Source organism: Scyliorhinus canicula, chromosome 1 (genome assembly GCF_902713615.1).
Source record: "Scyliorhinus canicula chromosome 1, sScyCan1.1, whole genome shotgun sequence".
In the NCBI taxonomy this organism is placed as follows: Eukaryota; Metazoa; Chordata; class Chondrichthyes; order Carcharhiniformes; family Scyliorhinidae; genus Scyliorhinus; species Scyliorhinus canicula.
This window is the reverse complement of record NC_052146.1, coordinates 65,946,641-65,960,660: the sequence shown is the minus strand read 5'-3', so window position 1 is coordinate 65,960,660 and position 14,020 is coordinate 65,946,641. Positions and strand designations below refer to the sequence as shown.

The 14,020-nt window shown below is 50.1% G+C and overlaps 1 protein-coding gene across 2 annotated transcripts in view; it reads right to left on the bottom strand.

Annotated features, from left to right (window-relative positions):
* Positions 1-14,020, bottom strand: part of LOC119977378 (solute carrier family 2, facilitated glucose transporter member 11-like) — a 111,564-nt gene that overhangs the window by 28,522 nt on the left and 69,022 nt on the right. For both annotated transcript variants that reach the window (XM_038818226.1, XM_038818233.1), the window contains exons 7-8: positions 11,884-12,071; positions 1,348-1,458 (exon numbers count right to left, since the gene is read on the bottom strand). In XM_038818226.1, the coding sequence (XP_038674154.1) occupies positions 1,348-1,458; positions 11,884-12,071 (299 nt within the window). The remainder of the gene's footprint in view (positions 1-1,347; positions 1,459-11,883; positions 12,072-14,020) is intronic.

Sequence of the window (14,020 nt, the reverse complement as noted above, 5' to 3'; positions counted from 1 at the left end):
CCATAAGATACCTCGGTACAACTTGAATTATCTCTAGTCATACTCCCAGTCTTACGGGGCACACGCACCCCACCTTCTCTCTCCCGCTTCTCTCCCCCCCCCCCCACCTGCTTCTTTCTCCACAAGGGGTGAATGTGGTAGTATGACTAGGGAGATTACGGTACCTTAGAATCATGCTTCCATTGGTGCAGAAGACTCGCTGCCCATTGGCTCAGGCAAGTCATGTGCCTCTCTGCCAATTGGCTGAGGCTAGTCATGTGACTACCCGCTGATTGGCTAAGAGGTTGGTAGCTCTGCCTATGAGGCGGGGTATAAGACCTCATACCGGCTGGCAGTCGACCTTTCTCTGTGCGTCTACTGCCGAGCACACATCTAGTGTATTAAAGCCTGTTGTTTGGAACTACTTCATGACTCGAGTCCAATTGATGGTGCATCACATATATCACAGGAAAAGCAATGATCTTCAGACAAATCCTACTTCATTCCACTTAGAAAAATATCTGATTCCCACTAGTCTCTGCCTCCAGACTCTGAGTTGATTATGTACTCAAGTTACCACTTTCCCTTCAACAGCATCAGCCTCTGTTTTTTGAATATGTCCGGTTATATGGTACTTTATCAAATGCTTCTTGAAAATCCATAGATACAGCAGCTGCCCTTCATCAGCTCTGTATGTTACTTGGTCAGTGAACTCAATCAGGTAAATCAGACACAATTAACCCTTGACTAGCCCCAGCGTTGACTTACCAATTGATCAGCCCCCACCCCTCCCCAACTTTCTTCCTTTAGTGTAAATTATTCTGATGGTTGACATTTGGTTTGTCCTGATGAGTGTAGCATGAAAATGCTTCAGCAACATGTCTCTCTTTTCAGCACTATTCATGCCCTGCAACACTAAGTGACAATTAATTTTATCTTTGACAATGAACTCGAGTAGTTTCCCCACCCTTGAATGATTGCCCTGGAATTACCTGGTTTGTGCCTGGTCCCTTTTTATTTACATGAACAGGTGTTTTAACAGTCGTGCTACACCAGGCCCCTGGGACATTCTTATATCGAAGGAGGATTGAAAGATTGTGGTCAGAGATTTCTCTATCTCTAACTAGTTTCCTTCAGAAACACGCAATGCAGGGGAGTGCAGGTCCGTTTGGGTGGAACCCCTTTTGGATGCTCAACTCCCAACTTGTACTCAGGCAGAGGCACTGGAGGGAAATCTTCCCCAATAACTATTTGAAGTTTCCACTTTTTTTGGGGGGTTGGGGGGGGGGGGGGGGGGCAGGGTTATAAACAATTCCTTTTTGTTTTTTGTTGCTCAGTGAACTGTGGAGTCCTCTAAGCTGTACTTACACACATCACTGAAGTTAACATTTCAATTGAGCTTGATCCTATTCCCACATAAGGGATGTTATCCGTGGCGATTCCCAGCTGGTGATAAACATCAGAAGCGTAAAAATAGATCTGCAAGATAGGAAAACCAATGAGCATACTTTGTTCAGAAACTTTATCTTTTAAAATAAAATTTAATCTTCGTAATTGTTCATAATTCTCGTTTTAAACCAAAAAAAAATACAAATTGATAGTTTTTATTGACTTGCTGCCCAGTTGTAATACTGGCAGTGTGAATTGACTGCCCATTACTAATACCCCATTGACACTTTTGTTGAAATCCGTACGCCACGGAAGCTGACAATGTACATTGGGGAGACTAAACACAAACTGGGTAACTGCTTCACGCAGCCTATTGCTTGTCATTTTACCTTGCCACCTTGCTCCCATGCCCAAATTTCTGCCCTTGGCCTGCTGCAATGTTCCAGTGAAGCCCAACACAAACTGGAGGAACAGAACCTCATCTTATGGTTAGGAAAAGTACAGCCTTCTGGACTTAACATTGAATTCAACAACTTCAAACCATGAACTCTCCTCCATTTTAATAGTTTATTTCCCAACCCCCTCCCCCACAGGGCTGTGGTGAATGTAACTCTAATTTACACTGTGATATATATATGAGACCGTACGATTGTAAGCGCAGTTGCGTTGCCCGACCACTAGGGGGAGTAGCTCTGGGAATGCTTAGGAGTTTGTACAGGGCTCCACCCTTGGCTCCGCCCATGGCACCTCCCCCTGGACTGCTGTAGAAATATCGATGCCCAGAGCCAGCCGACCAGTTCATTGAGAGTTCAACGTTTAACAGGCTGGCTCTGTAGTAAGTAGATTAAAACCACTGTTCATATCTCAAAGCACGTGTCTAGTGAATTGATGGTCTCATCAAGGGCCATCTTGTTTTGCTTTCCCAGAGTGATATTAACACATTCTGCTACCTTACCTTTGCCATTATCCGCATGTTCTTTAGTCTTTAACACTACCATTAAAGTCCCATTACCTTGTTTCGATGACACCTTTGTCAATCTACCCTGAGCTCTCACCTATTCCTCACCTTCTATTCTGCTCCACCTTTCTCTCCAATTATATAATCCATCACCTTTCTATCCCTCGTCAGCTCTGAAGAAGTCAAAAGGACTCAAAACGTTAACTCCGTTTCTCTCTCCACAGATGCTGCCAGACCTGTTGCGCCACTCCAGCATTTTCTGATTTTATTTCAGATTTCCAGCACCCACAGGATTTTGCTTTTATTTTAGTGACCAGTTTCTTGACGAGGGCTCCATGAGCCTGGATCTGATTCTCTGGGGGGCAAGCAGTGATCCAATTCTTCGGAGGCCCAGATGTTGTTCTCATCCTGTACCAATGGGACCCATGATTACACCCGATCCCTTCTGAAATTTACAAATGAATATGGATAGGTTAGGTGAGTGGGCCAAAATTGGCAGATGGGGTTTGACGTTGCTAAGTGTGAGGTGTCATCCGTTTTGGTCAGAAAAATGGAAAGGTAACTTCTTATCTAAATGGAGAGAAACCTCAGAGTGCTTTGGTCCAGAGGGATCTGGGTGTCTTTGTGTATGAATCTCAGAAATCTAACATGCAGGTACAGCAGGTGATAAAGGAAGGCAAATAGAATTTTGGCATTTATAGCTAAAGGGATAAAGTATAAAAATAGAGAATTGTTGCTGCAACTGTACAAGACATTGGTGAAACTGTACCTGGAGTACAGCCCAGGTCTCCTTATTTAAGGAGGGATGGAATTGCATTAGAGACAGGTGATAGGAGGTTCACTTGGTTGATTCCAGAGATGAGGGGCGTGACTCTCTGACCCCTCCCCCCCCCCCGCCGGGACGGAGAATCGACGGAGGTCGGCGTGAATCCCGCCCCCTGCCGTCCTCCTAATTTTCCGGCCCCCAAAAATCAGCCTGGCGTGAGTCGCGCCGCCTGCCTCGGAGAATGGCGGGGTCCGGCGCGACTCAATAGGTGCTGGGGCTGCCCGAATTCTCCAGCCTGCGATGGGCTGAAGTCCTGCCCGTCTTTTGCCAGTCCCGCCGGCGTAAATTGGAGTAGGTCCCTTACCAACGGGACCTGGTGGCGCGGGCGGCCTCCGGGGTTCTTGGGGTGTTGTGTGGGGATCTGGCCCCAGGAGGTGCCCCCACGGTGGCCTGGCTCACGATCGGGGCCCACAGATCCGCGGGCGCGCCTGTGCCGTGGGGGCACTCTATCCTTCCGTACCGGAGGCTGTACCAGTCTGCCATTCCTGGTGTGGAAATGAAGCCCTCTGCACATGCATGGGGATGATTGGCACTCCAGCGCATGCGTCAACTCGCGCCGGTCGGCAGAGGCCCTTCGGCGCTGGTTGGCGTGGCGCCAAGCCCCTTTCCCACCGGCCGGCGGGGCGCAAACCACTCCGGGGCGGTCCTAGCCCCTGAAGGTGTGGAGGATTCTGCACCTTTGGGGCGGCCTGACGGCGGAGTGGTTCACGCCACTCCGTCCCGCCGAGACCCCCCCCCCCCCCCCCCCCCCCCGCCGGGTAGGGGAGAATCCCGCCCGAGGGGTTTGTTTTATGGAGAAAGATTGAGCAGATTTGGACGAAACTCTCTTGAGTTTAGAAGAATGAGAAGAGATCTAATTGAGGTATACAAGATGATAAACGGTTCTGTCAAAGCTGATGTCGAGCGGATGCTTCCTCTTGTGGGGCAATCTAGAACGAGAGGTCAGAGTTTTAGGAGAAGGGGCAGCAGATTTAAAATAGAGATGAAGAGAAATCACTTCTCTCAAAGAGTCGTGAATCGGTGGCATTCACTACCCCAGAGTGCGGTGGATGCTGGGCATTGAGTAAATTTGAGGAGGAGCTAGACAGATTTTTAATTAGCAATGGGTTGAAGGGTTATGGAGAAGGGGCAGGAAAGTGGAGTTGAGGGGGAGAGGAGATCAGCCATGATCATATTGAATAGCGGAGCAGGCTCGAGGGGCTGAATGGCCTACTCCTGCTCCTAATTCTTACGTTCTTATCAGGGCTGGTATCTGCATCCAACCCTCATCCATTAGGAGTATGTCCACATTTCCTGGCCATTGAGTACTTCCACCATCCTTGGCACTCATGTTGTACCATGATAATTAGACCTTCACGAATACTAAACATCTCAGTCCTGATCCATATTTCCTCCTGGTTCTGGTCCAAAAAGAATCAACAGAAACACAGCAAATTATCTTGGCTCCTGGATTAATAACTTGAGATGGAGTTTGCTATTAAGAACAAGTTTTGTGAAGCCTCGATGTAATATTAGAATGGAGAATGAGTACTTTTTGGTCAGTTGCCTAGAGGAAGGTATTTCATTTTGCAACTGATGTCGTAACTAATAGTAAAGTAGAAAGTAAAGTCACCATGGTCCCAGATGACCATAGGCTGCTTTCCCCTTTGAGTAGGAGAGCTGATTGGTGATGGTTTAACCTGAGGATCCGCACACCTCAGGCGAGAGGAAAGGTTGAGAAGGCAAGGCCTTCATGAATAACCTCAGCCAGTACAGGAATAGAACCCGTGCTTGTCCATCACTCTTCTAGAAACAGAGGGCGCAATCTTCCCAAAAGGGAACAAAGTCCCGGAGCGAGCGTGTTTAGCCACGTGTTTCCCAGCACTCACAGTGCCGAGACACATGGCTATTCAATGTGACTCGCTTTGAATAAGGGACCTGGATGGAGAACAAACGGCCGAGGCCACACATAGCCTCGATTTTTACAATGAGGAGCTCCGCTGGCCGGAAGTCCCCATTGAAGTGAGAGATCAGGACGCCATTTCTAAATGCGGCCCGATCTCCAAGGCCCCTCCCAAAAAACCTGACCTCTTCCCCAGCCCGAATACAGTATGGGAGGGTTCCCCCACCACCCCTCCCAACCCCCCCAACATTCACGCCGGGCAACCCAGGCCTTGTCATGCAAAAAATGGCAGCCTGGCACTTTGGCAATGCCAAACTGGCACCGTGGCAATGCTCATGTTAGCTGGAAGTGCCATCTGGGCACCTTGGAAGTGCCAGGCTGGCATCCAGATGTCACTGCCAAGGTGCACAGCTGGCACTGCCAGGATGCCAGGTTAGCACTGCCAGGGTACCCAAGTAGCATCTGTCCAAAGGGCATGCAGCAGGGGGAATCCGATTCCTTTGGAGACCTCCATGAGCACCGTTCTATCAGGTCACCATTTGTAGGGACCAGTGCTGAACAGCGCTCGCCCGAGGTCTCTGAGGAGAAGGGATTGAAACTTATAGGATACAGCTAGGCCAGGATAGAGTGGATGTGGAGAGGATGTTTCCATTTGTAGGAAAAACTAGAACCAGAGGACACAATCTCAGATTAAAGGGATGATCTTTCAGCCAGAGGGTGGTGAATCTGTGGAACTCTTTGCCACAGAAGGCTGTGGAGGCCAAATCACAGAGTGTCTTTAAGTCAGAGATAGATAGGTTCTTGATTAATAAGGGGATCAGGGGTTATGGGGAGAAGGCAGGAGAATGGGGGTGAGAAAAATATCAGCCATGATTGAATGGTAGCAGACTCGATGGGTCGAGTGGTCTAATTCTGCTCTTACATCTTGTGGTCTTATGGCCTTACGGTACCTCGGGAATCTGCATATTAGAGTGAGGCTTACTGCCTTGCTCTAATATGCATATGTTATAACCTGCCTGCTTACCATTGGCTGGGGACTAATGACAATCCCACAATCCTATGGGAGTATGAGCTTCCCCAATGAGGGGGGCGGAGAAATCATTAGCAGACTCCCTGCATAAATAGAGCTGGCCAGTTTGGAACCGGAGAGAGAGAGGAGTGAGCAGCAAGAGAAGTTGTTGCTACTGTTGTATATATTTGTTAATTTGTAAATAAATGTTATTTCTTTGTATCCTGAAAACTCGTGTTGGATTCTTCGTGGCCTTCACAAAACTGGCGACGAGGATGGGATAAAGTGAATAGCTGTCTACACTGCTGAAGCCACCTCCCTGGAATTTTGTTGGATATAGGTTGGAAGTTTTTTTCCTGTTGCACCATGCCTCTGTATGGACGTTTGGATGTTTTTGATGCTGCGCTGGAAAGCTGGAACCAGTACGCACAAAGGATGCGTTACTATTTCCGGGCAAACAACATCACCGAAAACGAGCGCCAGGTGGTCATATTGCTCACGGCCTGCATCTGTTTGGGGTGATTAGGAGCCTTACGTACCCAGCTGCGCCAGACACCAAAACGTTTGATGAACTTGTGAACTTAGTGGGGCAACATTTTAACCCAACCCCATCCACGATAGTCCAGCGGTACCGGTTTAATACCGCTGAGAGGACCCCAGGAGAATCCCTTGCAGAGTTTCTATCCAGGCTACGCAGGATTGCGGAGTACTGTCACTATGGTGAGACCTTGTCAGAAATGTTATGCGGCCGTTTAGTTTGCGGTATTAACAATGCGGCCACCCAGAGAAAGTTGTTAGCTGAGCCTACACTGACTTTTCAACAGGCCATTCAAATAGTATTGTCCCGAGAAAGCGCAGAACGAGGAGTGCAGGAGCTACAGGGAATGGAGGTGCACGCCTTGGGGCGCAACCCCTTCCGTCCGAAAGCGTCCCCCTGCACCCCTGCGATACCTTGGGCGAGGCGACGTCTGGATCGACGCCAGTGGCCGTCGGACATTCCTCCCCGAAAGGAGCCTTCTCCAGAACCAATGGATGAGGAGCCATGTCCGTGTCAGACTTGTAGGCGCCAACCCCGTCGCAGACGCCGGTCCTGGGGGCGCCAGAGGCGCCGTCGTTCCGACCGAAACCAGGACCTTTCATTTGGATGAACCTGCGGCGACTACTCCCGAGGACGTGGAGACGGAGGATGACTGCCTGCAGCTGCATTGTGTGGCAGCTCCCCGTGTGGCCCCCATTAAATGACAGTACGGGTCAATGGTCACCCGCTTGAGATGGAGTTGGACACTGGCGCAGCGGTCTCCGTGATCGCCCAGAGTACATTCGACCACATCAAGCAGGTTATACAGACCCTTACCTTAACCGACACACAGGCCAGGTTGGCCACCTCCATGGGGGAACCATTGGACATTGCAGGATCTACGTCCATACTGTTGTTTATGGACGCCAGGAGGGGCGTTTCCCACTTATCGTGATGCGCGGCCATGGGCCCAGCCTTTTGGGTCGGGACTGGTTGCGCCATTGGAGGCTGCAGTGGCAGCACATCCTCCAAACAGTTTCTGGAGGGTTGACTGAGGTGCTAGGACATTACCCAGATGTATTCCAGCCTGGTTTGGGGAAAATAAAAGGGGCTGTAGCCCGTATCCAAGTCGAACCAGGAGCCACGCTGCGGTATTCACGGGCACGCCCGGTGCCTTACGCCTTGCTCGAGAAGGTAGAAGGGGAGCTCACTCGTTTGGAGACTTTGGGTATCATCAGGCCCGTCCGTTTCGCTGACTGGGCAGCACCAATTGTACCTGTAATGAAGCCAGATGCCACAGTTCGCTTGTGCGGCGACTATAAACTTACAATGAATACGGCTTCCCGTCTCAACCGATACCCAATGCCTCACATAGAGGATCTCTACGCGAAGCTTGCAGGCGGACTCTCGTTAACAAAATTAGATATGAGTCACGCCTACCTACAGTTGGAGCTGGACCCTGCCTCCCGGCCATATGTAACGATTAATACACACCGGGGCCTGTATGAATATACACGTTTGCCCTTTGGAGTATCCTCTGCCTGCGCTATTTTTCAACGTGTTATGGAGGGCATTTTGAGAGGTTTACCGCGTGTTGCTGTTTACTTAGATGACGTTTTGATCACAGGGACTTTGGAGCAGGAACATTTGGAAAATTTGGAGGCTGTCCTTAGACGCTTTTCGGAGGCTGGAGTCCGTTTACGTCGCACAAGGTACGTTTTTCAGGCGAAGGAAGTAGTCTACCTGGGTTATCGGGTGGACCGCGAAGGTTTGCACCCCGTCGCAGAGAAGGTGCGCGGGATTCAACAGGCCCCCACCCCGACTGACACTTCGCATCTTCGTTAGTTTCTCGGCCTCGCAAACGATTACGGGAAGTTCCTCCCTAATCTGGCAACTACACTGGCCCCGTTGCACCTTCTGCTAAAGAAGAATCACACCTGGGTTTGGGGTCAGCCGCAAGAAACCGCTTTCCAGCAGGTAAAACAACAATTGTCGTCTTCTGGGTTACTAACCCACTATGATCCTGGAAAGCCTTTGCTCGTCACATGTGATACATCCCCGTATGGTATTGGGGCCGTCCTGTCCCACAAGATGGAGAACGGGGCCGAGCGGCCGATGGCCTGCAGCGGAAAAAATGTACGCGCAGATCGAGAAGGAGGGCCTGGCAGTGGTCTTTGCGGTGAAACGTTTCCACCAGTACATATATGGCCGCCACTTCACTATCGTGACTGATCATAAGCCTCTGCTGGGACTTTTCAGAGTGGATAAGCCAATGCCGCCCATTGCTTCCGCACGGATCCAGCGTTGGGCTTTGTTGCTCGCTGCATACGAGTTCTCTGGAACACAAACCAGTAACCCAGGTAGGGAATGCCGACGCACTGAGCCAATTGCCTTTATCGACCGGCCCCATGTCGACCCCCACGACCGGTGAGGTGGTTGCAACCCTAAATTTTATGGACACCTTGCCTGTCACGGCATCATAGATCCGTGAGTGGTCCCAGGCGGAGCCAGTCCTGTCAAAGGTTTGGCACATAGTCCCGTATGGTGGGCAGCATAGACAGCTTCCAGGCGAATTGCGGGCATTTTACTCAAAGCTGTCCGAATTCAGCGTGGAAGACAGCATTCTTTTGTGGGGGACGCGTGTGATTGTCCCGGAAAAAGGACAGGAGCTGATACTGAGAGACTTGCACAATGGGCATCCAGGTGTGACCAAAATGAAAATGTTGGCCCGGAGTTATGTCTGGTGGCTAGGCCTCGACACCGACATTGAGAAGGTGGCTCAAAACTGCTCCATTTGCCAGGAGCATCAGAAGCTTCCGCCGGCCGGTCCCCTACATCACTGGGAATGGCCAGGGCGGCCTTGGGCGCACTTGTATGCGGATTTCGCCGGCCCTTTTCAAGAATCCATGTTCCTTCTATTAATTGTCGCCCAGTCTAAATGGCTAGAGGTGCATAAGCTGGTAGGCACAACGTCCTGCGCAACAAAACGAGAAGATGCGTTTGTCTTTCAGTACGAATGGCCTCCCCGAGGTGCTGGTCGTGGACAATGGCACTCCATTCACAAGTGAGGAGTTTGCAAGGTTCATGAAGATGAACGGCATACGCTATATCCGCACTGCCCCTTACCACCCGGCTTCAAATGGGTTGGCGGAGCGCGCAGTGCAGACATTCAAACGAGGCCTAAAGAAGCAGTTTTCCGGGTCGATGGACACGAGACTGGCTCGGTTTTTGTTTTCATATAGGACCACCCCCCATGCGGTGACTGGGGTAGCTCCCGCAGAACTCCTAATGGGCCGGAGACTTCGCACCCGCCTTAGCATGGTTTCCCCGGACATTGGCGCAAAAGTACGCCGCACACAAGAACGGCAGGGACATGGTTTTTCGCGGCATCGGCAGATTCGGCAGTTTACGCCCGGTGACCCAGTGTTCGTTCAGAATTTTGCTGGTGGTTCCCACTGGGTCCCTGGCGTAATCTTTCGCCAAACGGGCCCTATCTCTTACAAGGTACAAGCCCAGGGGCGTCTCCAGCGCAAACATGTAGACCACGTTCGGTCCAGAAGACTATCCCTGCCAAAGATTGCCTGCCCCAGGAGCTCATTCAGACACAATCTTCCTCTGGTGCCTCACTCAAAGCCTGCGCAGGTCATGACAGAACCGCGTGGAGATAAAGACACCGAGATGACGGAGGCAGCAGACTCTGACTCCGAGATGGAGACACAAGACACCTCAGAGGGGGAATCCTCGGGCCCACGGGCCGTGGACGTACAACCGTTACGTCGTTCATCACGAAAGCGCCGGTTTCCATCTCGTTACACGCCGCCCGATCCAGTGCCTTGTGCAAATGGTGTCCGGCCTGCGGCAAAATGAGTCCGACGCCCTCCTTCGCCAGGGTCTCAGGGTCTTCGGTGGATTCCTTGGACTTTGGGGGGAGGGATGTTATAACCTGCCTGCTTACCATTGGCTGGGGACTAATGACAATCCCATAATCCTGTGGGAGTATGAGCTTCCCCAATGAGGGGGGCGGAGAAATCATTAGCAGACTCCCTGCATAAATAGATCTGGCCAGTTTGGAACCGGCAGAGAGAGGAGTTTGGCAGCAAGAGAAGTTGGTGCTGCTGTTGTGTATATATATGTTAATTTGTAAATAAATGTTATTTCTTTGTATCCTGAAAACTCGTGCTGGATTCTTCGTGGCCCTCACAAAAGCATATTTGCCTAAAAGTTATCCTGCCCGTTGTGAGTGGGATTCTCCTCGCAATGCCTCACGAGATTGCGTTTAACCTTGCAAGGCAAGCCGGATAGATCCAGAAAGCGGGGTCTCCCGGCTTTCAATGCCACGCTACGCCGTGGAAACCTGCTTTTCTGCCGCAGCGCGGCCGTAGGATCATGCCCAGAATATCAGAGAAAGGAAGCACCTCACCCTGATAAATATCTTCAGTAGGATGTTCGCTGTAACTGTCTATGGATGAAGACAAAATTACATGTGGAAGCAGGACCTCAGTGGATTGATCATGTTTAACAGAGGGCTCTGAATGAGTCATGGCCATTGTTGAAGCAGATACGGTGCTGGTGGGAGAGATGAAAATTTAGCCCTTTCCTCCCCTTCGGCGGTCATCTTGCACCGACCACTGTACTGTCTCCTCTCTTTGGTGAAGGAAATTGGTGAATTTCGCCATCTTTACCATCATTTAAACGTCTTGAAGCATTTGAGGGTCAGGTGGCCAATTTCCCTGCTGTGGAAATGGGAAGGAATAGTTCCAGCTGCAGTTTAATGTTCTCAGCTCAGATATAATGAGAATGTGGTAAGTATTGTACATATTCGCCATTGATCGACTTGCCAAGTTTGGTCTTCATTGCTCAACTACAGTGGTCTCCTTGACAGCACAGATTTCAGTTCCCATTCTGCTTACGGAAGCTGCAAACATCAGAAAAGAGGCTGAGCTATAACAGTCCTGTTCTGAACCCCTGTCAGTGTCACTCTGAAATCAGCCGCACAGCAGTGCAGGAGAGAGTTGTCCGAATGTTCTGTCCTTTCTGTAGAGAAACTACCGCCCTTGCTGGAATCAGTACGTTATTGTACGGGAATGCTTCATGAACTATTGCAATGTCCTAATCTGCAATGTGGTGGTGCTACTTTAGTGTTTTTCGATTTTGTCAAGTGCAGCATTGAATAAAATGTTTGACATTGAATCATCATAACGCATTCTATGTGTTAAACACATTGACAGCTCCCAGGTCACTGATTTCTATCTGAGCATGAGCAGAATTGAGTGAGAATTAAAACTGTTGTCGAGAAAACTCTTGTAATCGACATGGTACTTACAATATTGATCCCACTTAACTGCATGCCCGCACTGACGGCCATGCCTGTTAAGAACTGACATCGTATCGTTTTGTCTCTGACTAGCTGGAGAAGGTTCTTCTTGCTTTCGCCCTGCATCTGTGCCCTTTCTGCCATCATGTCTTCAACCTCCTCAGTGAAATCGCCCGAACCCCACAAACTTTGAAGAGCTTTGAGGAAGAGCAAACAACAAAGATAATGAATTGGAATCAATACTATGCCATCTTTAACCTTTTTCGGGAGCAGTTCACTATCTATGCTGCACTTATACATTTTTGGAACTTTCACCTCCGGTGTTTTCCTGTGTAAAAGATTGCTTTAATAAGCAGCCACCAATTTTGATTTTTCTGCGCTAGATAATTGCAATAGTGGGGCCATTATATTCAGCTCGGGCTGGCAACCCACCAGGATTGAACCAGGAGTCTCCAGGAATTGAAGATCAATCTTCAGGACATTGCTGTGTGCAACTCTGGATAAAAATCATTGGGATATTAAAAAAGCTTATGGGCTGGATTATCCGATTCTGCGGCTGTGTCCGGACGATCCGTCTGGTCTTACGACCAAAAAGTCGGCAGCGCCGCCGCACCGATCCTCCGCCCGATGGGGGGGGGGGGGGGGGGCAGCAGTCATGCCGCATAAAGTCCCCCTGGCTTTACCTGTGGATACGGCCGCAGAATGGCTGGGTCCATTGCCGCGCATGCGCACGGCGGCGGCCTGCCAAAAACTACACCCCTGTAACCCCCCCTCGCCACCCCAGGACCACCCCCCACTAGTCCCCCCCAGCCCCCGCTGAAGCCACCACTGCCAGAACGGCTCCCCTCCCCCCCCCCCCACCCCCGACTGTGGCGCCGCTGGACACGGTCCGCAACCACCACGCAAGGTCCCCGAAAGTTGTGAGGACAGGTGCCCCATGCCGTCAGGGACTCGGCCTACTGTGGGCGGAGCATCGGGGAAGGGCATCAGGTGACATCCTGAGGCCATTCCGACAGCATGCAACATACTCCTCGAGTAAGCCGTTTTGATTGGAAAAACAGCGCCGCCCCCGGTCCCAGCGTTAAAACACATTCTCCGGCCGATCTCTGATAATGATTTTGGCAATTGAGTATCCAACGCTATGTTTTTTTAAATGATTTTCTTTGAAAGTTTCGCTTTAAAATAGAAAAAATGGGGGGGGAGGGGGGGATGTTTGGCTGGCAGTCAAGCATCATCCAATTGGGTAATGGGTCTTTTGGCTTTCCAATTGGTGTAGGAAGGCCGTACGTCACAAGGCTGGATGTGCTAGTTGACTAATGGCTGGAGCGCGGGGGTGATGAAACCTCCAGGTTTACATTTAATCATAGTTGGCAAACCTATATATCACATGCCCCTATATCATAGAATCATAGGATCCCTACAGCGCAGAAGGAGGCCATTCGGCCCATCGAATCTGCACCGATCCTTCCAATGAACACTCTACCCATGCCCACTCCTATAATCCCGTATCCCCATAAACTAATCTGCATCTCCCTGGACACTAAGGGGCAATTATTCATGGTCAATCCACAAAAGCTGCACATTTTTGGGGAAACCCACGCAGACACGGAGTGGGGGAGAACGTCCAAACTCCACACAGACAGTCACCCGAAGCCAGAATTGAACCCCGGACCCTTGAGCTGTGAGGCAGCAGTGCTAACCACTGTGCCACCGTGCCGTCCACCATATCATCTATATAATCTCTTTGCCTAGGGAGTGTTTGGAATAAACTCTCTATCAGACCATTATACAAGATTGGCAATAGTGTTTGTGATTTAGCATGGTGCTGAAGGTCATCAGTCCTCTCACGTTTATATTCCAGGCTCCTTAAACTCACAGACAGAAATCAGTTAATATTCCATCCACTAGTCTCTCTCGCCCTTTCAGAATTCTAGCACAGGAATGATGGGCTGAATGGCACTATTCTGTGCAGTAAGTCCCTACCGCTTTAGTCCATAATGCAATGGCTTTCTCATCTATATGCACTTAAACAGGAACCATCAGTGGGAGGAGGTGAAGTTATATCCGACTTTTCATTTTCCCCAGGATTTCACCGGATAGATTCACATGACCATGGGAGGGACATTTTTCCAACAATATCTAAAAG